Raw genomic sequence first — 27,088 nt, forward strand, 5'->3', positions numbered from 1 at the left:
AATATATTTTGGAGCTGGTCCAACTAGTCATGTTAATCTCATATATTGATCGCACACATCAGAAAGTTACTGACTCATATTATTTCATAAGTGTGTTGCATTGGTCAGGTTCCCATCTCACATTCATAATCAAATATTCCAAACAAGAGAACATGTGAAATTCGTCAAATAACACTAGATTAGTGTATTACAATTTCTATAGACTATTACAAACTAGGTACACCAGCTATTACAATATTACACTCAAATAGAACAGACAACTCTTTGTTGCATAGCACTTAATGGCTCCATGCTTTTTCTTCACGTCTTCACACTTCCAACTTTCTTAGGCCTGGAGCTCCTGTAAAAGAGGAACCAAGTAAAGAAGTTACACGCAACTATATTTGCTACAAATCAAATATCAACTCGATATTTATGTACACCATACAGAAATTGTTTCCAGTTAATACAAGTTCATTTAATACTCAACTCCTTTATTTGTGTCCATTTAGTGCAAGTTCATTTAATGATGCAAGCAAACAATGGTATTAATCAAGCCGGAATTGATAATTACAAGCTACAATAGCTCAAAGTGGCAGTAGCTAAAATGAAAGCATTGTTGAAAGACAAACAACAAGAATCATCAGTAATGGATTGAACTCGAGGCTCTATCTTCATATTAGGTAACAGAAAATTTGCAAGAAAGAACATGCTTCCACCTTGTTTCAACGGAACTTTTAAACTTAATAGTAATGTGTGTTCTTATCCATGGCATTATCAGTTTTAACCAAACCAGAGAAAGTAAAGGAGCTAATAGTCCAAATTTAGGTCATGTTATCATATCAGGTATTGCATAAGGACATCTAGGGACATATATAAAGCATGAGATTAATATAAGTTCTTCCATGATCAGAAAAGACCATGAAACAGACATTCTAAAACCAACTAAAATCAAATATAAGTTCTTCCATTATATTTACCTACCTAACTTGTACAGCGGTACATACCAAAATACAACATTAACTTGTTCAGGAGTGCATACCACATGGAGTGGAGAGCATATACCACATGGTTCATTGCAAGCACAGCAAACAAGCACATCAATATTGGGCATGAGAATGGGAAGGCAGTGTAAGTAAGTAATCATACTTGATGGGCTCCCTCCTTTGCAGATGAGCGCACCGCAGCAGGCGTCGGGCACCATGAGCTACAGGTCCCCTTGAACACTTAGCAAGTGCATGAAACAAACTCATGTTACTAGCTACAGTATAAACTTATGCACGCATCAATTTGAAGCCATCCATCATACACCATCAAAAAAGGCTAGAGAGGATTCGGGGAAACAAAAGCAAACCTCTCTCTTTTGGCACTCCTTGTAGTCGTCGAACTGCTTCTAGCACTTGCTCTTGTCCTGGTTGGTCTCCAGACCTGGGGACACAACACGTCATCAGTGATCCACCACAGACGCACAAAATTTAGTTGCCCACTCAACTGGAAAGTGAATAAGATCGACACATCACTTACAAATAAACACTAGAGTATGATAAAAGAACATCACTGGTTGTAAGGTACTGATAAAAGAGCTAGCCTAGAACAGAGCAGTGGAGCGTGACAAATTACAGAAGAAAATAGCAAAATCCTGGGCTATAAGCTAACAATCTAGCCATCCAGTGCAAGGGAGCAAGATTTTGCCAGGGGAATTTGGCACATTTCTTGCATCCGGTCAGCCCTCCATGATCCCGCAATGGGGCCAAGAATAGGAGCACAGTACTACGACTAGTTCATAGGAGCTATGGTAGAGCAGATCACTGATGATATAAATTACAGAGGAAAATAGAGCATCTTGTTCGGTGATTAGTACAACTAGACCACTTTAGTTTAGCATGACAGAAAAGACTAATCTTAACACACTCGTAGCAGTCGAACACTAGCAACTAGTGAGCACTGAAGAAACAGGACAAGGAAACAACATACCCTGATGGTGTCGGCGTAGTTCCATCCGACCTCCTTGGAGAGCTGGCCGAGGAGGCAGTGCTTGTGCCTAGGTTGCAGCCTTAGAACCCTGCAAAAACCACAAGCCATGTCAACATCAAACACACATACAAGACGCACACTGAGATCTAAACGACAGTCGGACACCGACGTACTTGAGCGCGTCGGGGATGACCATGCGCTTGGTCCTGTCGTACGGCAGCGGCACGCCCTCGTACGCCTTGAGCTTGGCGAGCACGGCCTCTCCCCTCGCGGTCTTGTGCGGAATCATACTGCAGAGCGCCACCAAAACACAGCATCATCAGAACACACAAACCCAAATGGATACGAAGACGTACAGAGAGAGGCGCTGTAGTGTATGTGCTTTTGAAACATGCTTAACAAGTTCCCCTTTTACATCAGTTTCCAAACGAAGCAAGCTGCATGATGTGGAAGTGCGGCAGGACAATGGAACCGTCGATCAAGCGGTGGTTTACATTGCGGTGGCATTTGTTTCAAAAAAAACATTGCAGTGGCATTTGGAAAAGCACATGTTCGCTTTTATATATGCCCTGGGACTGGGATGTATCAGTTAGGTTGAAATCGTGTTTTGTTGATGAGAATGTCAGAAAAAGCATACTGAAATAACCAAATATTACCTGCAAACTAGGTCCCCCCCCCCACTAAGTCGATCAAAGAACATATCACTAGTACTCCAAGGTCATAGTTTATATAATCAAATTAAACTCATCCATCAGATATGATGGGCAGCAGCACCATGAGTAAGCATAGCATTGCATTGTAAACTGAAAGTGTGCGAATCCGAGCTGTCTAGTTGAGTTGAACAGGTAGGCCAGATTCGATCGCTTGTGTGGGGTTGGTTTGCGTGCCAGCACCAGCAACACAATGCTAGGCTACCCCACAATCCTCCATGTCCCAAGTGTAAGTAAGACTAAATAAAGCTAACATGGAATGGCACAATACAAAACTAAAGCAGAACAACTACTGGAAAAACACACCAACCAACACAACGCAAGGCTCGCTAATACTTATCACTGAAGAAGAAAAAGAGATGAAAACTACGGGGCTTGCGCGAGGTGGTGAAGGGAATGCGTCGAAATTGTTGGTGCCACCTGGCAGGAATTCGCCAGAACCGAAACCAATCTGCCAAACTAAAGTAGTAATGCTAGCAGCAAAATAAGCGCGGAAATGGAGGAGGAGGAGCAGAGAAATCCATTACCCTCCTAGTCGACGGGGAGGGAAACCTGCCAGAACTGGGCGAGCAAGGGGCCGTCTTCGAGTGAGTCTCGTGCCGCCGCCGCAGGACCCTGCACCATGAAGCGGAAGCAGAATCAAAAGGGGAGGAATAAGGCGGCCGACGGTTACCGGGAGCATGGGCGGCCGGGCGGGGAGAGGAGAGGTGAGGAGCGGCCGCCACCCACCTGGGAATCGAGCGCGGCAATGGTGATGTACCCACGGATGGTGCGCCAAAGGATCTTGGCCGGGGCGCGGAAGTGGATGGGGCCGTGGGAGGGCTTGGTGTTCATCCTCTTGCAGAGGAAGCGAAGGTATTTCATATTCTGGTGGACGAGGCCGCCGGACATGCAAATCTCCTCGAAGCGGACCACCACCAGGCGCTGCCCATTGAGCAGCTCCTTGGTGATGATCGACGCTAGGTGGCCGAGCATGTGGTGGTGGGCGTCCCAGTGGTGGCGACGGCCCAATGGCTTAGCCAGATGCCGCCACCGAGGACGATGAGGGTGAGGACCAGGACCCCCATGCGCGGTCGATGGTGGCGCCCATGTCAACGACGACCTCCGTCTCAAGCTAGTGGAGGGGTGGGTGGCGGAAAGGGGAGGGATCCGGGGTGGGGAGGGGAGAGGAGGGTGGCGGCGGCGACGATCTAAGGTGGGGAGGGGACGGGTGGGTGATGGCGAGGGGAGGGATCTGGATCGGGAGCGCTAGGGTTCGCTGCGCGGGGAGAGAGGCGAGTGGTGTGCGGTGGTTTTTTTAGGCGTAGCTCGCGGTGGGTGGGTGAGAGGGTGAGGTGCGGGCCGTTGGATCGAGGAGCATCTGATGGTGATTTATCCACGATCCGCGTGAGAGGCCCCTCGACCAATCAGAATGCAGTATACATGTATGATATTTTGACCATTTAAATTGGTCATAATCAACTAAAAGTTAGGTGCTAAATCATGTTAGCTATTTTATTATGACCTTGAAAATTGAAAAAAAAACTTCTCATTGTGTCAGCAAATTTGACTATAGTTTTCAGGAATAATCATAAATTCAAATAAGACAAATATTTTTTAAAGAGTTACGAGAAATTAGTTCTTTTAAATCATTTTCTCATTTTCGAGTGTCCAAAATGAGTTATTTTGTGAAGGACCTATCATATATTTGTTACAAATTTGGACCAAATTAATTTTCTAAAATATCAGGCCATATTTAATGCACAATTGACCAAATGGTTGGGTGTCAAAAGATTCGATCCACCTCTGGTGAAAAAGACAAATTTCCTCCGATTTAGTAGGAAGCGGGTCAAATTTGAACTGCAAATGCCTCATAGTTTGCACTTTATTTTTTCCAAAAATAATGTATAGGTACATAAGTATCTATTTAATCATATAAAAACAAAAAATTCCAAGATTCAAGCACTAGCGAGGAACGGTCATGCCTGCCGTTTTGACCGCATTTTCAAACGGGCATAAAAAATTCATACAAAATCAAAAAATTAGAAAACCTTCGCATTGTGTCATTATATGTGGCCATGTTACCAGAAAAAATAATAAAATTGTAATACATCAATTATTTTTAAAAAGTGTTCTTAGAAATGAGCTATCATGTGTGAAGATTCATGGTTTTCAACACAAATGCTCAATCTTATGGCCCCATTCATAGCATAGTTTATCCAAATGATCTCATATTGTTTACAAAGGTGCATCTTGGAATGAAAAACGATGTTGGCTAAGGAAGTTTCTATTTTCTTTGGACGAAAAATTCATTTTTCATTTTTCGAGTGCCCAAATGAGTTTTTTTGTGAAAGACCTACAATATATTTGTTGCAAAATTGGACCAAATCAAAATTTTAAAATATTAGGACATATTTAATGCACAATTGACCAAATGGTTGGGTGTTAAAAGATTCGATCCACCTCTCATAAAAAAGACAAATTTCCACCGATTCAGTAGGAAGCGGGTCAAATTTGAACTGCACCTACCTCATAGTTTGCTCTTTATTTTTTGCAAAAATCATTTGCAGGTACATAAGTATCTATTTAATCATAGAAACACCAAAAAAATTGCAAGATTCAAGCAGCGAGGAACAGCCATGCCCGCTGTTTTGACTGCATTTTGAAACATGCATAAAAAATTCAAACAAAATCGAAAAATTGGAAAACCTTTGCATTGTGTCATTACATGTGACCAAGTTACCAGGAAAAATAATAAACTTGTAATACGACAATTCTGTTAAAAAGGGTTCTCAGCAATGAGCTATCATGTGTGAAGATTCATGGCTTTCAAGCCAAATGATCAATCTTATGGCCACATTCATGGCATAGTCTGTTCAAGTGATCTCATATTGTTCACAAGGGTGCATCTTGGAATGGCAAACAATGTTGCCTCAGGGAGTTTTCATTTTCTTTGGATGAAAAATCAATTTTCCATTTTCCGTGTGCCCAAAATGAGTTTTTTTGTGAAGGACCTACCATATATTTGTTGCAAAATTGGACCATATAAATTTTCTAAAATACTAGGACATATTTAATGCACAATTGACAAAATGGTTGGGTGTCAAAAGTATTGATCCACCTCTGGTGAAAAAGACAAATTTTCGCCGGTTCAGTAGGAACTGGGTCAAATTCGAACTGTAGCTGCCACATAGTTTGCTCTTTATTTTTTCCAAAAATCATTTCTAGGTACATAAGTATCTATTTAATTAGAGAAAGACCAAAAAAATTCCAAGATTAAACCCCTAGCTAGGAACGGTCATTCCTGTCGTTTTGACCGCATTTTGGAACGGGCATAAAAAATTCCAAAAAATCAAAAAATTGGAAAACCTTCACATTGTGTTATTAAAAGTGACCAAGTTACCAGGAAAAATAATAAACTTGTAATACAACAATTTTGTTAAAAAGGGTTCTCAGAAATGAGCTATCATGTGTGAAGATTCATGGCTTTCAAGCCAAATGATCAATCTTATGGCCATATTCATGGCATAGTATGTTCAAGTGATCTCATATTGTTCACAAGGGTGCATCTTGGAATGGCAAACAATGTTGCCTCAGGGAGTTTTCATTTTCTTTGGATGAAAAATCAATTTTCCATTTTCCGAGTGCCCAAAATGAGTTTTCCTTGTGTAGAACCTACCATATATTTGTTGCAAAATTGGACCAAATCAATTTTGTAAAATACTAGGACATATTTAATGCACAATTGACAAAATGGTTGGGTGTCAAAAGTTTTGATCCATCTCTGGTGAAAAAGACAAATTTCCGTCGGTTCAGTAGGAACTGGGTCAAATTTGAACTGCAGCTGCCTCATAGTTTGCTCTTTTATTTTTTCCAAAAATCATTTCTAGGTACATAAGTATTTATTTAGTCAGAAATATATGGTTTACTGGAGATATGTCGAGGTTTGGACGGTTCTCGCATGCCCGTCGCGTGGTCACCGCGTGATCATGGCGTTACCTTGCGTTTTGGGTGTCCTAGGCATGTCTAGTGGGTTGGTCACTCCCCAGGTTGGTTCTATGAAGAAACTGACAACAGAAGAATCTCATGACGAGACCAAACTATGCCCAAACATGAATTAGTAGCCAAGTGTTTGATTAGCGGTACAGGAAATGCACATGGCCAATGGGCGTGAGTTTTGGCTAAGGATGATCACCTACTAAGAAGACTGTCTTCACAAATTTTCAGATCAAAAGGAGTAGCCTAGGTGGTACTTTCTTTGCAAAGTACCGCACTGGACAGGAATATGAATGTTGAAGCTGGGCTCAAAATAATGAATGGATTGAGCTAAAATTTTGTGGAGGATGGTTATTTGGGCACAGGAAAGAACTGTAGAAAATTAATACAATTTGGACATGCCAAAGTGGTACTTTCTTCACAATGATGTTCTCTGGACAGAATCTTGGGAAATTTAGCGAGAGAAATTGGATAAATTAAATGAGCTCAAATTTGGTGTACGTAAGTTACATAGGCATATAGAATATGTGGCAAAAATTCAACTCATTAGGATATGCATAGGTAGTACTTCTTTCACAAAGGTTCTAGGTGGACAAAAACTTTGGAAATTTGCCGAGGAAGATTTACTGGGCAAATGGAGCTGAATTTTGTCATGAGGCAATGATTTGGGTTGGAAAGAGTGTCCAGAAATTTTAAGGGCAATCAAGAATATATAAATAGCACTTCCTTCACAATGCTCTTCTCTGGACAGAAACTTCAGAAAATTAGTGAGAGAAATTGGCTAAATGAAATGAGCTCAAATTTGGTGTAGGTAAGTTACGTAGGCACATAGAATATGTGGCAAAAAATCAACTCATTAGGATATGCATAGCTAGTACTTCTTTCACAAAGGTTCTAGGTGGACAAAAACTTTGGAAATTTACCGAGGAAGACTTACTAGGCAAATGGAGCTGAATTTTGTCATGAGGCAATGATTTGGATAGGAAAGAGTGCCCAAATGTTTGAGGGCAATTAAAAATATATAAATAGCACTTACTTCACAAAGTGTTGTTCTGAACAAAATAGGAAAATGAATATTGTTGAATTATTTTGAACTAGGCAAGGAAGGGTTTTTTACATATTTGACGAAGATATGACCCAAAGAATTATGAGATTTTTTTAGGAATTTTGGGAATGACAGAAATATAGGTTGCTTCGTAACCCAGGGCAAAAATTGACATGTGGATATGAAACATAGGCAAAACTGATGAGGTGGCGCCTAGTCATATTAATCCACCACAATTTACAAGGTTATGACCATCTATATTGGTCGTGATAAGCTAGAAATAAGGCAGCGGACCAGTGTTGTCTGCTTTATGACCATTTCATGTAAGGAAATTACGACCTTTCTGACCAAAATGGTCATTATAGTTCAGGGTTTGGAGCCCCCCGAACAGCTTTTGACCAATTGGTCTCAAATGGTCGTAGATTTATGACCAATTCTTCCAGGGTCACTGACAGAAGGTCACAAGTTGACATATATCTTGTAGTGTGTTTCGATACTTTAGGCCTATTTGAGCCCCAACTAGCTCAAACTAACTCTAACCCATGGATCCAAACAGGGCCAAAGTTAGTCTCGGAAAATGCATTAAGCCCTATATACATGGACAGACGGAGTACATGATACTAGCAAACGCTGACCATTAGTAGTAGTTCATTGGTTGGTTTTGATATTTGATTTTGTTGTTGTGCTGCTACCATCCAATATTCGTGTGTGGTTTTTTCTAGAATAAAAAAAGAGGTAGTACTTACTGTGGGAAACATGAAGTGATGGTTGCTTCTCCCGAGCAACTTGTTACTCTGGAAATATTGGAGTAGCAGCGGATTCAACAAAGAGAGAAATGATGATTGCTTCGTATGAGCAACTTATTGTGGCGAATGTGGGGCTATGTGATTTGACTGCTCACTAGTCATTATTACTGCGGTGCAACGACCGGGGTGAATCTTCAGGTGGATCTGGATGAAGGATATCCCACATGTCGGCGAAACAAAGTTAATTGTTTCTGGCATTGCTATCAATCCTTTAGGATTTGTTTATATGTACGCATAATTTTCTAGCATGAGGCTGGTCATAGCGGGGAGTAACTTAGACTAGTAACATGCATAGTGGATTAGTCTATGTAACTACCTTCATACTGGGTAGTAAACATATGGATGGTAACATGTAAGTCTTCATTAATTGAGATATAGACTCATTTTACCTTGGGGTGTGTTATGTTACAGTACAATATTATGTTACCACAAGCATATCTTTCCTCATTAACTCCATGCCACATAAGCATTTTTTTTCTTGGGATGTGATATGTTACTACTTAAGTTACTCCCACTATGGCTAGCCTAATGAAATTGTATTGTGATGCTATGAGGGTTTCAATTTAGGATTCATGTGTCCTCTTTCTTCAAGATTGTCTCATTACAACATTCCATCATCAAATACAAATGAAACAACCATGGCTGCTAATTCATATCAATGGTTCACAGATCAGAGCCAATATTCACATCACAACTAAAGACAAAGTTGTGAGAAGGTATACAGATAAGGAAAAATATATAATTGATCGATGTTGTTCGTAGGCATGGCTCCATTTCCTGGGCACAGTGTTCATTGGTTGGCAGCTAGTTTCACCCAGCTCTGTAGCCAAAAAATAGGTGTATGGAGCAACACCACAATCCGACCTTTTTGTGCAGCTCCACTAAAATCGAGTTGATCATCCTTGTTTGCAAAGATATTCAGTCAGTGTGATTACAATAATAGTGGAACCAGATGATGAAACATAACACACACAAATAGAAGCCGATCACCTCTGCGATCTCTCTTTAGGACTAACTACTTGTTGGAGAAGATTAGGCACGGAGTTGGATGAAGAGGATAGCAAAGCCAATCTCCCTTCCTGCAGTCCCACAGAAATGTGAAAACGTTGCCCGTGACATTTTGGCGGAACTGCACAAAACACTCTTAAGAAAAAAAGTGATTTGTGCATTTCACCAAAAGGTCGCAATAGCAACAAAGTGAAATGGATAGCCCTATTTGCAAAAGGATGTAGAAAGGAAACAATTACTGCCCAATAACACGAGTTGAAGACACATACGCCGACAAAAAAGAAGCATACTCCATGTAATAAGGGAAAGATAGCAGCATGGTGGTTTTATCAAAAACGGTTTGAGGACGAGATTGCAAGATGGAAAGTACGCCGGCCGAGAGATGTTTTAAGAAAACAACTAAAGAAGATCCACATGCAGCAACATGGGAAGATGGGCAGTGGAGCAGGGCCGGAGGAAACTGTACCTGAGGGTCGTCGGGATGTAACTAAAAGGGCGCCAGTGGCCGGGATCTGCCTATACTGCGGCAGAGAGAAAGTGGTGAATGCCCTACCGCGCCGAAGCTTGGTCAGAGAGAATGGCGGGTGCCGCAGATCGGGACGTGCTGCCTCGACACCGTTGAACAGAGAAGAGATGCACATCCTCCCTTTCCGCCGGTGGACGGGAGGCGTCCGGATCAGTGACCAACGGAGAGAGAGAGAGAGAGAGAGAGAGAGAGAGAGAGCCACCGCCACCTTGTGTGAGATAGTGTGACGAGAGACAAACCCTAGCAGATAGCCTCCATTATATATAGTGGAGCGGATTTTTCTTTTTTCCAGACGATAATTGTTTTATATTTTTTACGTGCCATTGAGGAATATAACTTTATTAAATACTAACACGACAAGTCAAACTTTGTTCTGTCTACACGTGGTACATGACCCTGCTTTGAGTAAACAACTTCTACACGCATCAAATGAACTCCAACGTGTACCGGCGCGGGTGTGGCCGGGAACAAGATGTGAGTACGTGTGTCATGCGTGCACCTCTTCTTTAGGTGCAGGTACGTACGTGGGTGGGTGTGAGAGAGATGGTCTGTGCGAAACAGAGGCAATGTGTCGATGATATCTCAATCAAAAACGTAACATATGCAATGTGTGTGAAACAGAGTCATGGATATATCATATATAGAGGGAGCGATCCACGAGAAGAAAGTGGAGGGATCATCGGCGTGAGATATCGATAGAATCGATAACAGGGATGATGTGTGTGGGTGCGCGATCGATAAAGAGTGCCATCAAATTTGTGTTTGTCCACGTCAAAGATACAGGGCGGCTAGCCTGCTGGAATGTGAGAGGGCAGAGGTGAAGTTTTTCTCTGTGGGATGGATACCCTAGCTACAATGTTCGACTATAGGTGGGGGCGGGGGAAGGGGGGAGGGGCTGAGACCTAACTATAGAGAGGTAGATCGACTAGTGTATGTGTGGAGAAGGGGAGAGACCTAGCTATGTATCGAGGAAGATCGATCGGCATCCATGCATATGTGTAGCATAGGAATAAGGTTGGGAGAAAGACAGAGGTAGAGTTTCGGAGGGTTGGTGGTGGAGTTTCTTCTCACAAATGGTGTGAGAGGCCTGCTAGACAAACGGAGGGTATGAGTGCAATATCAATAAGAGAGGGGATGTATGTATGTATATGCACGTGCGTGTGAGAGATGGGTCGGGAGGTATGCAAGGATGATGAGGGGGGACGATATGGTTGTGGTAACAGGACGTAACTACACAGGAAGATCAATCGTCGTGTGTCCGAGAAAGGGAGAGACATAACTAGTGAGGTAAGTCGATCGGTGCGTGGGAAAAAAGAATTATAGTCGACCTAGCTAGCTATATGTAGGGATATTGGTACGTATACATGCATTCATGTGTTAGAAGCAAATAAGGTCCAAAGAGACGGACATGTGGAGAGGGGTGCAGCTAGGAGGTGGTGCGAGAGACCTACTATGTCGAGGGGGAAGGAGTGTGTGAGTATGAGATCGATGAAAAGAGGGGCGGGAGTGTGCACCTGCGTGGAACCGTATTGGACATAGGGGGCATCGGCGGTGAGAAGAAAAGAGGGGAAGTGTGTGTTTGTGGTAGGCACACATGGGTACAGAGGTATATCGACCGGTGTGTGCTGGAAAGAAGGATTCAGGCGGCCTACACACACCATGGGTGAATGACCTAAAGAGAAATTAATGTGCGCGATGGAGGGGACGCTGTGGGAGGGTGAGAGGGGGGCGGGCGTGTGCATCTGCATGATATAAAGTTAGCGCTAGCTAGCTACAAAGAGAAGAGGATCGTGAAGGTGTAATAGACGAACAGAGATCATAATTCATTATAAAAAAGTGGATTCAGAGATTTGAAGAAGATATCATTGTGTTTTAAACCGACGTATGCATGAATATATATAATGGTGATACCCATGGTGTGGTTATTAAAATGTTATACTACATATAATATATAGAACATTGATTATAATTTGGGGTAATGTGTGGCTTTTGCAGCTCAGGGCTAAATACTTGTCATAATGTAGGGGGCGGGGCACTATACCTTGTGTGATAAACATGGTGTACGTATAGAACATGGTTTAGATCATGAGTATCTAGTTAGTACATCAAATGTACTATTATTTGGAATCAACATTAAGTGTGTTCAAAAATGTGAATTCAAGTTCATATCTATCTCTATAGTAATCATGTGGTGTGTTGTTAAGATAATACGCGAATGATGGTTTAAGTTGGCAACAATCATGATTGTAGATTCTTATTCAAATAGAGAAACGAATTCAAATCTAGTTCGAATTGCAGCGGTAATATGGACATTCAGAATGCACTAAAATGTTGGTATGAGTAGGTTACATGCATTATACAGACAGCGAAAAAGTTTAATTGGACATAACATGGATCCATACATAGCTTTGAATAGCATTTGTACAGTAAAACAAGACAAGACTCTCTCTTTGTGTGATGTGAATAGCTTTGTTTTTTTTTCGTTTTTTCGTTGAGGGAAGTGCGAATTGATTTGGTACGTACAATATTACATGTTAGGCTTTTCCCTAAAATTCAACCCACGCCTTGTTATATCCCGAAAATTCAGATATTGTGCTCCCAAGACGCGCACCTTCACAACCCGCGCCTTCACAACCCGCGCCTTGCTATCCCGAAATTACAATGTGCGAGAAAACTCCCTCCAGCTGCCAAATCCTGACACATGAAATCCCCCTTATAATCCTGAGCCAAAAGGGCCGCTAGTTCAAATCGATAGGGGTACTTTTGTAACACACCCTACAATTTGGACAAGCGCGTCCCTAAGTCATGGTTCCCCCCTCCCATCACCTCCTTTTCACCATTCGAAATCCCAGGGCCGCCATAACCTCTCTGCTCCAGTCGCGAAACCCCACCCACCTCCGTCCGCCACCTCATCGCTACCCAGCCAGAGCCTCTTCCCCGACGATGTCGTCCACCGCAATAGCTCAAAGTCCCTCATCCACCTCCCCGGAGGAGGATCCGTTGTCCCGCCGGTTCAGCCGCCCCGTCCTCCACCTCCAAGGAGCTGCTCTGATGATCGCCTCGTCTATGGCAACTGCTCCATCCCCACAACGCCACCTAACCTGCTCCACCGGAACCGTAACATCCTCACCGACTCCTCAGACAAAGCCGAGACCTACTCGGTGCCACCAAAGAGGTTGTGCACTCATCGCATCACACCTTCTCCTTAACTTGACCTCTCCGCGCCGATGGTGCTCTATCCCGCACCCCCATGGCGTGGCTACCTCGAAGCCGGCGCCATGGGCGACATCTCCACGGTGGCTCTCCCCCAGCGCGAGGCCTCGGCGGCAGCGGCCATACCAGCCGAATCTGTTACTGCTCCTCTGGCTCTCGCTCGCTCGCGCTGCTTCTACTGCTCTGGCCCTCGCTCGTGTTGTTGTTGCTGCTCCAGCCCCCGCTCGCTCGCTCTGATGCTCTGCTCTCCCGCTCGCTCGCTCTGATGCTCTGCTCACCCCCTCGCTCGTGCTGCTGCTCTGCTCTTGCTCTCGCTCGTGCTGTTGATGCTGGTACATGGGCTACTGCAGCTACACGAGTTGTTGCTCTGGCCCTAGTTCATGTTGCTCCTCCAGGCGCTGCTGCTTCGGCTGCTATCTGCTACCATGTTCCCCATCGATCGCCTGCCAATTTAGATCACTGTTTCTCTACTGCTAGTGCTCGAGCGGCCTAAACTACATGCACTACCAAAAAAAGACACATCCATGACATTTTGGACCGAACGAATTTTTTTCTGTCATACTTATGATACTTCTATGATGATAATTGTGAAAAAACCCGGTATCATCATAGATGTGGTGGGCTCCTACTTCTACGACAAAAAATCATGACAGAAAATGGGCTTTTCATCCTGGGAGGGCCTGAGACGCAGCTGCATGAAATTCTTTGGGACGTCCATGACAGAAAAAACTGAACCCGAGTGATGCACATTTCTCTCATACACGTACGTGTGTGTGTGCGAGGCGTTGGGCTCTAACTGAACCCGAGCAAGGCATTGGGCTCTAACTGAACCCGAGCGATTGCACTAGCTACGTTACTGAACCTGAGCGATCGACCCCTTGCTGTTAACTGAACCCAAGTGATTCCTTCACTACTGCTGCTAACTAAAGCTGATCAAACCCTGCTTCCTCCTTCCCTTGATGAACAGTGAGTGTTGTTGGGGGGGTGGATGAACAGTTCCTGGTGGGGGTGGATGAACAGGACCCCGTGGTGTTTCCTTTGGATGAATAGGTCCCCGATCAAGCCTGTTGGGGATGGATGAACAGGACCCCATGGAGGGCTGGATGAACAGGACGACCCCGTGGAGGGTTGGTTGAACAGGAGTCGGTGGAGCGCTGGATGAACAGTAGCCAGTGGAGGGGTGGTTGAACAGGACCCCATGGAGAGGGTTGGTTGAACAGTAGCCGGTGGAGGAGCACACGGTGGACGCTGGATGAACAAGAGCCCGTGGATGAACAGTCACAGGTGGAGGCTGCAGGAGGTTGACGGTGGTTGAACAGTAGCCCATGGTTGCTTCATGTGTCCAACTTACTGCTGGAAAGGAGAGGGGTTTTGTGATTTGACGGCTCATTGGGCACTACTGTGGCGCTTCGATCGGGGTAGTCTACCGTCACTCTACTACAGAGTAATTTAGTGCATGGCTGGTGGACCCCGATGTTGGCTGTCCTACACGTCGGCGAAAGTGATTAATTTAGTGCATGGCTGGAGGAGGATCCGCATGGTAGAGCGTGTCCATGTTGGAACACGCGGTACTCTATGCTAGCGCCAAATAAAATTTTCTACCGCGCACCCAAGATCATGCTGCTGGAAATAGATTACGAGATTGGATTACCGCTAGACGCGCAGTCACCGCAGTGGAAGTAGAGTTGGTGATGCGTGTAGTCGATCTCTCAGCCCGTCTCCTCCTCTTGTTGCCGATCTCCCGCGAACAGTGAAGAACCGCGAACGGTAATCTCCCATGGTCGGCACCTCGCGGTTCCCTCGAATGGTTCGTCCAAGCGCCGTAGATGCGATGCCTCCAAGGTATCCACACGTGCGGGGTGCAGCGGCGGGTGGCAGACCGCTAGGTCCGATCGCATGTCATGGGCGTTGGGAGTGGCGACGGCTATCGAGGGTGGAAAAGGATTAACCCTAAGTCGTGGGCCCACTCCCCTTTATATAAACCTCCGAGGTGGGCTCAACACTTGGGCCTAGTAGGAGTCTGTGTCCATTTCCACTCGGATCCAATCTGAATGGGCTGCAGCCCCTTAAGTGTGCGACCCTACAGGTTAACGTACACATGGACACGACCAGAGTCGATAGTTGGTAGCGGCTCCTAGCAGAACATGCAAACTCCCATGTTTTTCGTAAAGTCGTTTGACGAACCTCGACAATGTGTCATATGCATCATTCCTTTTGCCTCACGATATTTGTTGTCAAGCTCAAGGCGAGTACTTGTCAACCTTGTGATAGCTCGACCTCTACTCTTGAAACCATGATACAGATTCACGAACAGGGTTAACACTTAACCCAAGTCACATGGCCATGCTTTCTGAATCTGATCACTCAAGAGGGCCCAGAGAATATCTCTCCAAATAGGAGGGGCAAATCCCATCTTGGTCAACCATGTCTCGCAGCATTTTTCACGACTCACCTGAAAGCTACCTTTATAACTACCCAGTTACGGAGTAGCGTTTGATAGACCCTAAGTGAGTTGATCCTCATCCCGAGAACATGCGAGGACCTCAGGTCTAGGACATGGCATAGACATTGTACTTGAGACTAACATATGACTATATCTCGCTGCATCTCAAAGTGGCCTGTCCAACTCGGTGATTTCCATCCCCGAGCCCATACTATCAGTTTAGCATCTCCATGCACATCACCTGTGAAACATAGTCATCAACCAAGTCGTATACTAGTCAAGGATATGTGTCTGGATAACCTTATCAACTAGGGACCATTAGAACAATCATCATACAATACATAGTTCCTCAAACAAGTCACATACTTATTGATACATATCATTGATGATGTTCAAGGACAATACAAAGGACTCATGAATACATATGGAAATATCATCATCACATGATTACCTCTAGGGCATATCTCCAACAGTCTCCCACTTGCACTAGAGTCAATCATTTAGGCATCGTATGCCCATGGAGCTCATGTGCGCCTCATGCTTCGGCCGTGGGAGAGGCTTCATCAATGGATCAGCAACATTTGCATCCGTATGCACCTTGCATATGTTTACATCACCTCTTTCGACAATGTCGCGAATAAGGTTAAAACGCCTGAGTATGTGTTGGGTTTTATGATGGTTCTATGGTTCCTTGACTTGTGCAATGGCACTACTATTATCACAATGGAGGTCCAATGGCTTAGACGCACCCTCAACCACACCAAGATCAGAAATCAAATTCTTCACCCAAACACCTTATTTTGCAGCTTCAGAAGCCGCAATGTACTCGGCCTCTATTGTAGAATCAGCTACCGTATCTTGCTTGGAGCTCTTCCAGCTCACTGCTCCTCCGTTCAGAATGAACACAAACCCAGATTGCGATTGACTATCATCCCTACCAGTTTGGAAACTAGCATCGGTGTAACTCTTTACAACAAGCTCATCCTCACCTCCATAAACCAGGAACATATCCTTAGTCCTTCTCAAGTACTTAAGGATATTCTTAACCGATGTCCAGTGACTCTCACCTGGATTAGCCTGGTATCTGCCCAGCATGCTAAGAGCAAAGCTAACATCGGGACGAGTACATACCATAGCATACATGAAGGACCCAACAGTCGAAGCATACGGAATCCCATCCATGCATCTTCGCTCATCAAGAGTCGAAGGACTCTGAGTCTTGCTAAGACTAATGCCATGTGATCTGGGCAAGAAACCCTTCTTGGCATCTTGCATGTTGAACCACTTCAACACCTTGTCAATATACATACTCTGGCTTAAACCAATAAGCCTTCTCGATCTATCTCTATAGATCATTATTCCCAAAATATAAGCTGCTTCTCCCAAGTCCTTCATTGAAAAACTATTTTTCAATGAGTCCTTGACAGATTCAAGCATTTGAATATCATTTCCAATCAGTAATATGTCATCCACATATAATATCAGAAATGCAACTGAGCTCCCACTGACCTTCTTGAATACACAATGATCACAGTAGTTCTTGATGAAGCCAAACTCTTTGACCCCTTCATTGAAACGAATGTTCCAATTCCGAGATGCTTGCCTTAATCCATAAATGGATCTCTGAAGCTTGCATACCATGCTAGACTTCTTTGGATCGACAAAACCCTCGAGCTGTGTCATATACACATCCTTGGTTAAATTTCCATTAAGGAAAGCCGTTTTGACATCCATCTGCCATATCTCATAGTCAAAATATGTCGCTATAGCAAGAATGATCCGAATTGATTTAGGCATCGCTACCGGTGAATAAGTCTCATCGTAGTCAACTCCTTGAACTTGTCAATAACCTTTAGAGACAAGTTGAGCCTTATGGACTGTGACATTTCCGTCCATATCAGTTTTATTATTAAAGATACACTTGCACTCAATGGCTCGAACGCCATCTAGTAGATCAACCAAGTTCCAAACTTGATTGTCATCCATGGACTTTAATTTGGATCTCATGGCCTCAAGCCATAACTCGGAATCAGGGATCTCCATTGCTTCCGCATATGTAGTCGGCTCATTATTCTCCAAGAGGAACACATTGCAGTCATGCAAATTGCATAACCTTTTTGACCTCCTCGGAACCGGTGTCGACTCCACCACGGGTTCCCTGACTAATTCCGTTGTGACAGAATCACCTACCGGAATGTCCCCGTGTGGTTCTCGAATTTCTTCGAGTCAGACCATCCTCCCACTGGACTTTCGATTGAGAAACTCTTTCTCAAGGAAAACTCCATGTCGAGCGACAAACACTTTGCCCTCTTCACGGTTGTAGAAGTAATATCCCAAGGTTTCCCTTGGATATCCCACGAATATGCACTTGTCCGATTTGGGTGTGAGCTTGTCCAACTGGAGTTGCTTGACATACGCTTCACATCCCCAAACTTTTAGAAAAGACAAACTGTGACTCTTCGCAGTCCATATCTCATATGGTGTCTTATCTACGGACTTAGATGGTACCATGTTTAGTGTGAAAGCTGTAGTTTCTAGAGCGTATCCCCAAAATGACAAGGGTAAATCCGACTGACTCATCATTGATCGGACCATGTCTAACAGAGTACGATTCCTCCATTCTGACATGCCATTTCTATGCGGCGTACCCGGGGGGAGTCAGTTGTGGGACTATTCCACGACTCTTCAGATGATCATCAAACTCCTGGCTCATATACTCACCGCCACGATCAGATCGTAGAAGTTTGATTTTCTTTCCGAGTTGATTTTCCACTTTGTTCTGAAACTCCTTGAACTTTTCAAAAGTTTCTGACTTGTGCCTCATCAAGTAGACATATCCATATCTACTCAAGTTGTCGGTAAAAGTCACGAAGTATTGAAAACCACCTCTGGTTGTCGTGCTCATTGGTCCACATACATCACTATGTATAAATTCCAACAACTCAGACGCCCTCTCGCAACTCTTTGCAAAAGGAGTCTTAGTCATCTTACCGAGTGGCAAGACTTGCATGTCTCGAATGATTCAAAATCAAACAAAGTTAGAATTCCATCATCATGGAGCTTCTTCATGCGCTTTTGACTATTGTGTCCTAGTCCACCATGCCAGATGTAAGTCGAATTTATCTAATTAGGCTTGCGCCTCTTGACATTTATGTTATAGACTGATTCACCTTCAAGATCTAGGATAAATAACCCATTCACAATGGGTGCAAAGCCATGAAACATATTATTCAAGTAAATAGAACAACCATTGTCCTTAATACTGAATTCATAACCTTGTCTCATCAAACATGAGGCAGAAATAATGTTTCGACTCAAAGCAGGAACATAATAACAATTATCAAGTTCCATTACACATCCTGAAGGTAAATTAAGTTGCATAGTGTCGACGGCCAATGCAGCAACTCTTGCTTTATTCCCGACTCATATGTCAACTTCTCATCTTATGATATTCCTAGTTCTGCTTAACCCCTGCATCGAGTTGCATATGTAAACAACCGATCCGGTATCATATACCCAAGAGCTACTAGAAACATCAACAAGATAAATGTCTATAACATATACAACAAGTGTACCTGAAGAAGAAGTCATACTTCCAATCTTCTTGCCCTCCACTTGCTGCAGTTCCTTTTCTAGTGTCCGGGTTCCTTGCAATGAAAGCAAATACTCCCCGAGGTCGTCCCTGACTTAGGCGCAGCGGCGTCAGTTGGAGTTGCCTCCTTCGCTTTGCCCTTTGCTTTAGCCTTTTTCTTGGACCAGCTCTTCTTGAACTTAGACGAGTTCTGCACCATCAACACTTGACGATGCGTACCTTTCTTGATATCCTGCTCTGCCACTTTGAGCATCCCATGCAATTCAGTGAGTTTCTTTTCCATCCCATTCATATGGTACACTACTAGGAAAAGGCCTACTAATGGCGCACTGGTTTTGCCTACTAATGGCGCACTACCGGTGCGCCATTAGTAGCACGCCACTAGAATTTTTTACTAATGGCGCACCACTGGTGCGTATACTAATGGCGCACCAAGCAGTGCGCCATTAGTATGCCTCCCGGGGGGCATATGTAACCATGTGCTTTGTCATACTAATGGCGCACTCTGCCTTGATGCGCCATTAGTATCCTTTGGCATACTAATGGCGCACTCTGCCTTGATGCGCCATTAGTATGAATATTTGGTTTTTTTTGCTTTTTTGATTTTTGCACAGGTTACAAAATATATTATTGGACAGAATATAGACAGCAGCACACAGCAACAGCAGATTCATCGAATACAATAGAAGATTAGTCTCCGGATACAATTCATCATATTAGTCTCCGAATTCAAAAGACCGAACAAAGATAAAACAGCGGATTCTAAGTTGAATGACTGTCCAAACCAAAGAGACATACGAATTCATTAAAGTTTAATTACAACATGAGCCAATCAATGTTTCAGAACTACACATCACTACTTTCGACTCAACTCGTCGGACAGGAGCGTGGATGAAGCCGTCGTCTGTCGTGATGGTCATGAAATCGCGGTCGTTGTCACCCTGCATTTGTAGCGTTCCATCTATCTCATTGTTGGACGATTGATATCTGAGGTAGAACTGCCCCGAGGTATGAAGGACATCTTGATGGATGATGTCCGCAAACTCTGACTGGATGTGAAAGAATTCTTGTCTGAGGTCCGCGTCTTGGGTTGCCGACAACCTCGCGGCCCAATCTTTGAGACTATCTAGTAGCAGAAGTTGATGATGGTCCCTTACGATCGCCCGCATGTGATGGAGGGCATAGTAGGCATCCTTTTGACCGCCAGGCGGCTGCTTGACGCAGCAGAAATTCGTATTGTGTGAGAAGGTGTGCTTGCCGTACTTACGAACTGCCCTGGTGAAGGTGCCTCCAGATTTGGCGTAGCCGGGGAGAACATCATCAAGAACTTTCTTGAAATTTGTGTAGTCTATCTTGGAGTTACAGTTCGGGTCGAAATACGTGGCCATGGAATATTTCGAGCTTAAGAGGATGAGTGTGCAATGTGTGTCACTGCACAGAACACGGAATGCTAGAAAAAAAAAGAACGATCGAAATCTAAGAAATCATACGTTACGGGGCGGTTAAGGGATGACTTACTCGGGAAAGTAAGCCACAAGGAAGTTATCCTTATCTGGGTTTGCCAGAATGACGCCTTCGAGGTGTGAACTCGCAACTTGGCGGTCCCCAGCGCTGCTCAAGTGCTTGGCACGCATGTAGAAGGGGTCGACTATCACGATGTCCGGGGTCTTGTCTCTAATGATCCGCATCTCCATACTCAGCAAAAACAGCCGAACGAAGGTGTAGTGCAGCGGATGAAGGTTAAACATAGCAAAGATGTCATCAAACCGCAGGACGATCGTACCCCCGATGTCGCCATCCACAAAGCCCTTGCCCTTTGGCACCTTGGCCACAAAAACCGGGTATGCCACATCATTCTCTCTGAGACGTCGCTTCTCCAAAGAAAGAACATTGTCGTGCAGACTCCGCATAGCACCGGTTGCAGCATTCAGCATATTTTGCGGTAGCATCGCCCTACCCGCCACATGCACCCTCCTCGAGATATCCTTAGGTGAAGGCGGCCCGTCCTGAGCACGGATCGAACTCGGTGCCGGCTGGCTCGCACCGGCGCCCTTGTTAGTCTTTCACTTCCGTCCCTTCTTCTTGATCTCCTGTAATGGGACTGAGTTCTGCTCACAGACCGCCTTCTTGAGCGTGTTGGGGCTGATAATATTTCGCACCTCAGCTATCTGAGGCTCGGTGAAGGCGGGAGCTGGAGGCGTGTCCTGAGAACTGAACGCCAGACGACGCCTGTTGCAATTGGATTTCTCCGTCGTACCAGCTAGATCGCGGTCGTCTTGGTTGGGTTCTTGAGAAAGAGGCGCGCAGAACTCGTCAATATACCCATGTTCGGCAAAGTACTTATCAACTTTGGTAAATGTACCGTCGTCATTGTCGTCGTCGTCCGGATCCTGTGCCATAGGGCTGTCCGGATCCTGTGCCATAGGGATGTCCGGCAGGTCCGGTAGCGTTGCGGCGTTCTTGCCATGGCTTGGCGCCGGCACGACTGGCGGTCTTGTCTGTGGGGTGGTGTCCCCCGTCCCCAAACGAATCTGGCTCTTTGGCCAAAGTAGGGGCCAGTTTACGCAGGCGCTGAGGGTCATCTCATCTTCTCCATCAGCCCCAGCGGGTCGAATCGGAGGTAACAACTCGTCGCAGCCTGGCAGCACCCGAACCACTTCAACCCTATACATTGTGGGTGCCATCGGATTACCGTGGAACATGCGGTTGCCCGGTTGAACGATTCTGCCCTTGGCGACATCGACCAACTCGACGCCCACGAAGTGCAGAAGAGTGCAAGGAACATCGGCGGCGCCCTACGAAAACATGTACATGGCGTCAGGGATGCCCAGTCAAAGGCAAGGAGATGAAGTCATCGGCCGAGAGGCTTAGTTACCGTGATGCCATCAAGCTCGGCTAATGTCGAGGCACCGCCAACGGCGGGCGTGCAACTGACGGAGGGGGCGCTTGCTGGCGAGGTGCCGGCCGGCGTACACCCGGGTGCATTAAGCTCCAATGCCCGTGCCGGCGCCGGAGACACGAATACCGCCTCCGCTGGAGACACCAATGGCGCTGCCTGCGCGCTGTGCGAGTTGCTGGCCGTGAAGCTGGGAACCGGGGGAGGCCCCTGTTGGCCGCCCGCAATCCACATCGTCAGCCCATGAATCAACGTAGGCACCATGGCGTTGAGCTTCGTTCCCAGTTGTTGTTCCACTTGCTCTTGGACAAGCTCCGGAATCCGCGCCACTTGTGCCTTGAGTTCTTCAACCTCACGCGTCTGGCTTTCTGAGCTGGTCTTTTTCTCCTTCCGCACACCAGCGGTATAGTATGACCCCCATTTTGTGGACAAGCCTTTGCCGGCCACACGACCAGCTGACGTCGGCTTAGTGAGCTTATCCTTGTTTTTCATTACGTTCAACGCCCTATTTAAAGGGGTGTCGAAAGGGGAGCTCTGAGACGACCCCGCGCTACTGCTTTCAGTGTCCTGCGAAAGGAACGTGAACCATTTAGAAATATTGGGGATTAATTAGAGTGCAACCATATGGAGCTAATTACGCGGGGGTGTATTCCTTACCAGAACAAGCTCAAGCGCCCTAGTCTTCGGATCCGTGGTAAGCTCCTTTGTTATCGGGTCCTCCTTGTACCGGGCCCTGACATAGTTCCTGGTCTGCTTGTTACCGCTGTATTTCTCAAAGCGGGGCGGTAGGCCTTGCTCGGCACGCTCCGCGTCCTCCTTGTCCCATATAGGCTCCGCCACTCTGTAACCGCCGGGATCGAGTTTGTGTTCCCCTAAGTTAAACTCCTGCATTTCTTTCCCCCACTGACTTGATTCGGAGGTTGCACTGCTCTTGCACTTGATCTTGAACTCCTTGTACTCATCTTCGCTCATCAAAGGATATTTCGCCTTGATCTTCTCATAACTATCACCTTTATCAATCATTCTCTTCACCGCGCTTCTCCAAGTAGACAGGGTTGTGCTCATCTTCGTGAGGGCGGCACTGTTCACTTTATTCCCTGAGAGGCGTGTGTTTTCAAATTCGGCGGGGAACTTGTATCGTTCGTGCAGCTTCGTGAAGAGGAGGTTGCGCAAATTCCCTCGGTCCTTATGCCTAAGGTTCTCGGTGTTGATCGAGACGGTGCTCCGGAGAATGCACCCGAGCTGAACCGAGTACCCCTTGACTATATGTTTGGGCTCCATTGGATTCCCGTCGGAGTCCACTTTAGTGAATTCCTCCTTGAGGGTGCGGAGCGCATTCGGGCGCCGGTCCTTCCTTTGCTTCTTCGGTTGGCTGCCATCTGTGTGTGCGCCGCCATCATCAATGGTGGCATCCTCGGCGGCACCATCAGTGGTGTCATCCCCGACGCCACTAGGGGTTGTGTAATCAGGATCAGTGTCTTCCGCGGCGTCCTCATAGCGGTGAGGTTGTTCCTCCATCTCCTGGGACAGCTCCCAGAATTGCTTGCCGCCCGAACCACCGGCCTCATTGTTGTGGGCCATGTTTTGCTCTAAATAGGAAAAAAGTTTGGTCAAAAAGTTGGTTACTGTCAAGGAACAAGATCATGGTCTCATCATTTAGGGTTTGTCGACACCGAGGCACCCTAAAAGCCTAAGCTTTCATCATTTAGGGTTTGTCGACGCAGAGGCACCCTAAAAGCCTAAGCATACATCATTTAGGTTCTCATCGACACCGAGGCATCCGGGGCAGCCAAGTTAAGTTTTCATCATTTAGGATTTATCGATGCCGAGGCACCCTAGGTTGGGCCTAATCACTTGGCACTAATCACTTGGCTCTATTGCCACCTATGTTGGGTTTATCATCTAGGGTTTATCGATGCTAAGGAGAATTCTAAGTTGGGCCTAATCACTTGGCTCTATTGCCACCTATGGTTTAATGCAGCAAGAATAAAGGGGCAGTTGATCCTACTTAATTAAGTACTAAGATACCCCGGCCCATGCATTAGTCACAAGTACCCCATATGTCCTATTTTTAGCAAAGTCATGCTAAAATTCACGGAAAATTTCAGCATGACCTTTGCTGAAAATAGGACATATGGATTACCCGAATTTGCCGGAACGGAAGTTAATCAACATTCCGGCAAACTCAAGGGCCTCTCGGGGTACCTGCAAATTCATCACGACACGATGGTCGGAGACAAAACCAGCAAACTAGCACCACAATGTGCCTCTACTTTCATATGGATGAAAAGGCCACAGACCATATGGTCCTCTGCTTTCATATGGACAAAAATCAGCTCAACTTATGTGAGCTTCCATTCCAGATCTAATAGCAGCAAGTTGTTTACTTGTAGCTGAACTTATGTGAGCTGCCTTCAAGAAAAGAAATCTGCAGTGGCACATCTGCTCTCTGGATACATTGGCAATAAACAAAAAAACACCTAGTACCATCCATCTGCTATGGCCGTATCATGCAGTTTAACTAAGCACTAACAGGTAATTATATAACAGAAAACTTGGCGCGTACGTGTCACTTAGCTTGGGCAAGCAACATACCTCGTCCTCTTGGTTAGTCCAAACAAGCTGTATGCTAAGCCTCAACTCACCACCTGCACATTTTACAGCACCCATGAAATGAAAAACTAAACATAATTGTCAACCAACAAAACCAAAACACAAACAGGACTTCAAATTTTCACGATCAGGAAGAAAAACAGGGTTTTCAACTACTATATTCAGTTTCATGGCATCAGTTGAACAGTTGAAAAAGAACAAGCTTCATTTAAATATCTTGCTGCTAACAAACATAACTAATGTCAGTACTCAAAAAATAGAGTGACCACACAGGGAACAAACAAACTATTCACTTTTTATTTCTTCAGAATTGGACCAAACAGAGAACAACTCCTTGGAAGCAACATAGGCAAATTGATCTGATCCTGAGACTCTTAGCTCCTGTACTCACCACCTGTATACCTCTTTGATATTAGTACCAAAGATGGATCAAAAGTTATATTGCAACCATCAAAGTAAGTCTGAAGCATGCCGTAAACTATTCACACTAGATAGAGCGGCAACCAAAACTTTGATCGATCGATCTTTTGTAAAAAAAAAGGAATTTGTCCCGATTTGTTTGTTGCAGTTTGAGATTCAACAAAGAAACTCCAAGAACATCCAACTGTTTTGTTTAAGTTACTAATGATAGCTGGGTATGTACATACATCTTGGGTGGTGCTCTGCTGGTGGAAAAACAGAGTAAGAATGAGATAGTACTCCTGCCTGTAAGCCGGCTTCAGCCTATCGAATCACCCAAAGCACCAGCAGCAACATGAGCAGCAACACATATACTTAACTAATAAAGAACATTTCCTTACCTAAGCTCTGCTCATTGTCCAAAATAATCCTAATTTACTCTCAAATGTACAACCCTGCATCTCAAAGTGCAGCTTCCTGCCACCCATCATCAGAACTAAAAATGGCATTTACTTTAACTTTGTGGCAGTAGAAATCTGGCCCCTGCAACCTGCTTCAGCATACTAGTTAGTAGAAAAATCCTAATTTGTGATGTTACCTGCTACTTGTTGTGTATCTTAAATCATATTTTGTTTCCAGATGTTCTCCTTGATTGTTACAGAAACTTCAGCATGTATATCTTGAGAAACATGCAGTAACAGTCATGCTCTGCTGGTAAGAGAAAGCAGAGGGTGCTACTCCAATAACCACAGAAATGGGCAAAAATGACAGTTTGATTCCTTTCAATAATCAAAGGCATCAAATGCTTGCTAAGATACTACCTTAGCTTGGTTGCAGTTTGGAATAAAATAATTATGATTACTGACCTCTACTGTTTGGTTCTGAACTTAAACCTGTTAGTTAATCCAAAAACCTCACAACGCAATAGTTACTTACTAATATTGGCTGCAATCATCATAGCAAAATATTAAGTCTGAGCCCTGCACACTGATTAAATTGTTCCCTCGGAAAACTTAAAAGGCAACCTAAAAGGGCCACCTATCTGAATGGCGTAAAGAAGAAGTTGAGAATCAAATTGTTCCCTGAGTTCTGAAGCCTTTTTACTGAAAATCGAACCGAAATGTTTCCTTAATTCAGAGTACCGTTACTGTATCGGAACTTTAGTAGTGCACATGATAAAGTACTTAACCCGTCCCAAAAAGCTATGAATGAAATCATTCACTCTATCTATCATCCTGGGATGGAAGGCGTGAACCACGCTGGCGGCCAGCTCCGGTGCCCTTAGAGGCATTATCACAAACACCTATCAAGCACAATCCTCTAAAATCACGCAGCAAGCAAGAAATAACTATCATTATATTCCCACAGTACCGAATCTACATCAAGTACTCATCCACTAAAAAAATCAGGAAAAAAAATTGAACGGAGGATGCAAGAGGAAGGAGGGAGGGGGGATGAGGGAAGAGGGAGGAAGGATGAAGGAGTGGCGGCTACCTGCCTACGGACTGGTCGCCGGCGTAGCTCCGGGCGGCAGCGTTGCTGGGCAGGAGCGCCTGCTCCAGGGAGGGGGCCACCGCTGGTGGGAGCGGCTGCTTGATGGGGGGAGGCGCTGCCGGGGTCCTATACCGGAGGCGGGGCAACATAGGGTTTGGCCGGCTGAGCGCGCTGCGGCGGTGGGCCGGCAGTAATGGCGGCGGCTAGGAACCCTAGCTGTCGTGCTCGGGAGGGAGGTTGAGGCAGGCGGGGCCGCGGGGGGAGGGGGACGGCGAGGGCGCGGGCGCGGGCGGAGGGGGGACGGTGAGGGAGGTGGCGCTCGTCTCGAGGAGGGGGCGTTGGAAGCGAGCACAGCCGGGGACGGCGAGCACGGGGGAAGTGGTGGTCGGTGGTGGTCAGGCGCGGGTGAGATGAG

The 27,088-nt window shown here is 45.3% G+C and overlaps 1 protein-coding gene across 1 annotated transcript; it reads right to left on the reverse strand.

Moving 5' to 3' along the window:
- Nucleotides 1-325: 325 nt before the first annotated feature.
- LOC123158103 (60S ribosomal protein L13a-like) lies at nt 326-26,822 on the reverse strand. The gene is made up of 6 exons (XM_044576226.1): nt 26,674-26,822; nt 25,428-25,503; nt 3,424-3,677; nt 2,127-2,243; nt 1,954-2,041; nt 326-340 (listed from the first exon to the last, which is right to left on the reverse strand). The coding sequence occupies exons 1-6, from the start codon at nt 26,820-26,822 to the stop codon at nt 326-328; spliced, it is 699 nt and encodes a 232-aa protein (XP_044432161.1).
- Between the last annotated feature and the right edge of the window lie 266 nt (nt 26,823-27,088).

The sequence above is a fragment of the Triticum aestivum genome, chromosome 7B, assembly GCF_018294505.1.
Source record: "Triticum aestivum cultivar Chinese Spring chromosome 7B, IWGSC CS RefSeq v2.1, whole genome shotgun sequence".
In the NCBI taxonomy this organism is placed as follows: domain Eukaryota; kingdom Viridiplantae; phylum Streptophyta; class Magnoliopsida; order Poales; family Poaceae; genus Triticum; species Triticum aestivum.

Coding starts and splice junctions, on each gene's coding strand:
- LOC123158103 (XM_044576226.1), bottom strand. CDS start 26,822: ATGTTGCCCCGCCTCCGGTATAGGACCCCGGCAGCGCCTCCCCCCATC. Junction 3,678..25,427: donor AGCAGAGCACCACCCAAGAT/GTATGTACATAC, acceptor CATCTGGCTAAG/CCATTGGGCCGTCGCCACCA. Junction 2,042..2,126: donor GTCATCCCCGACGCGCTCAA/GTACGTCGGTGT, acceptor TGGTTTTTGCAG/GGTTCTAAGGCTGCAACCTA.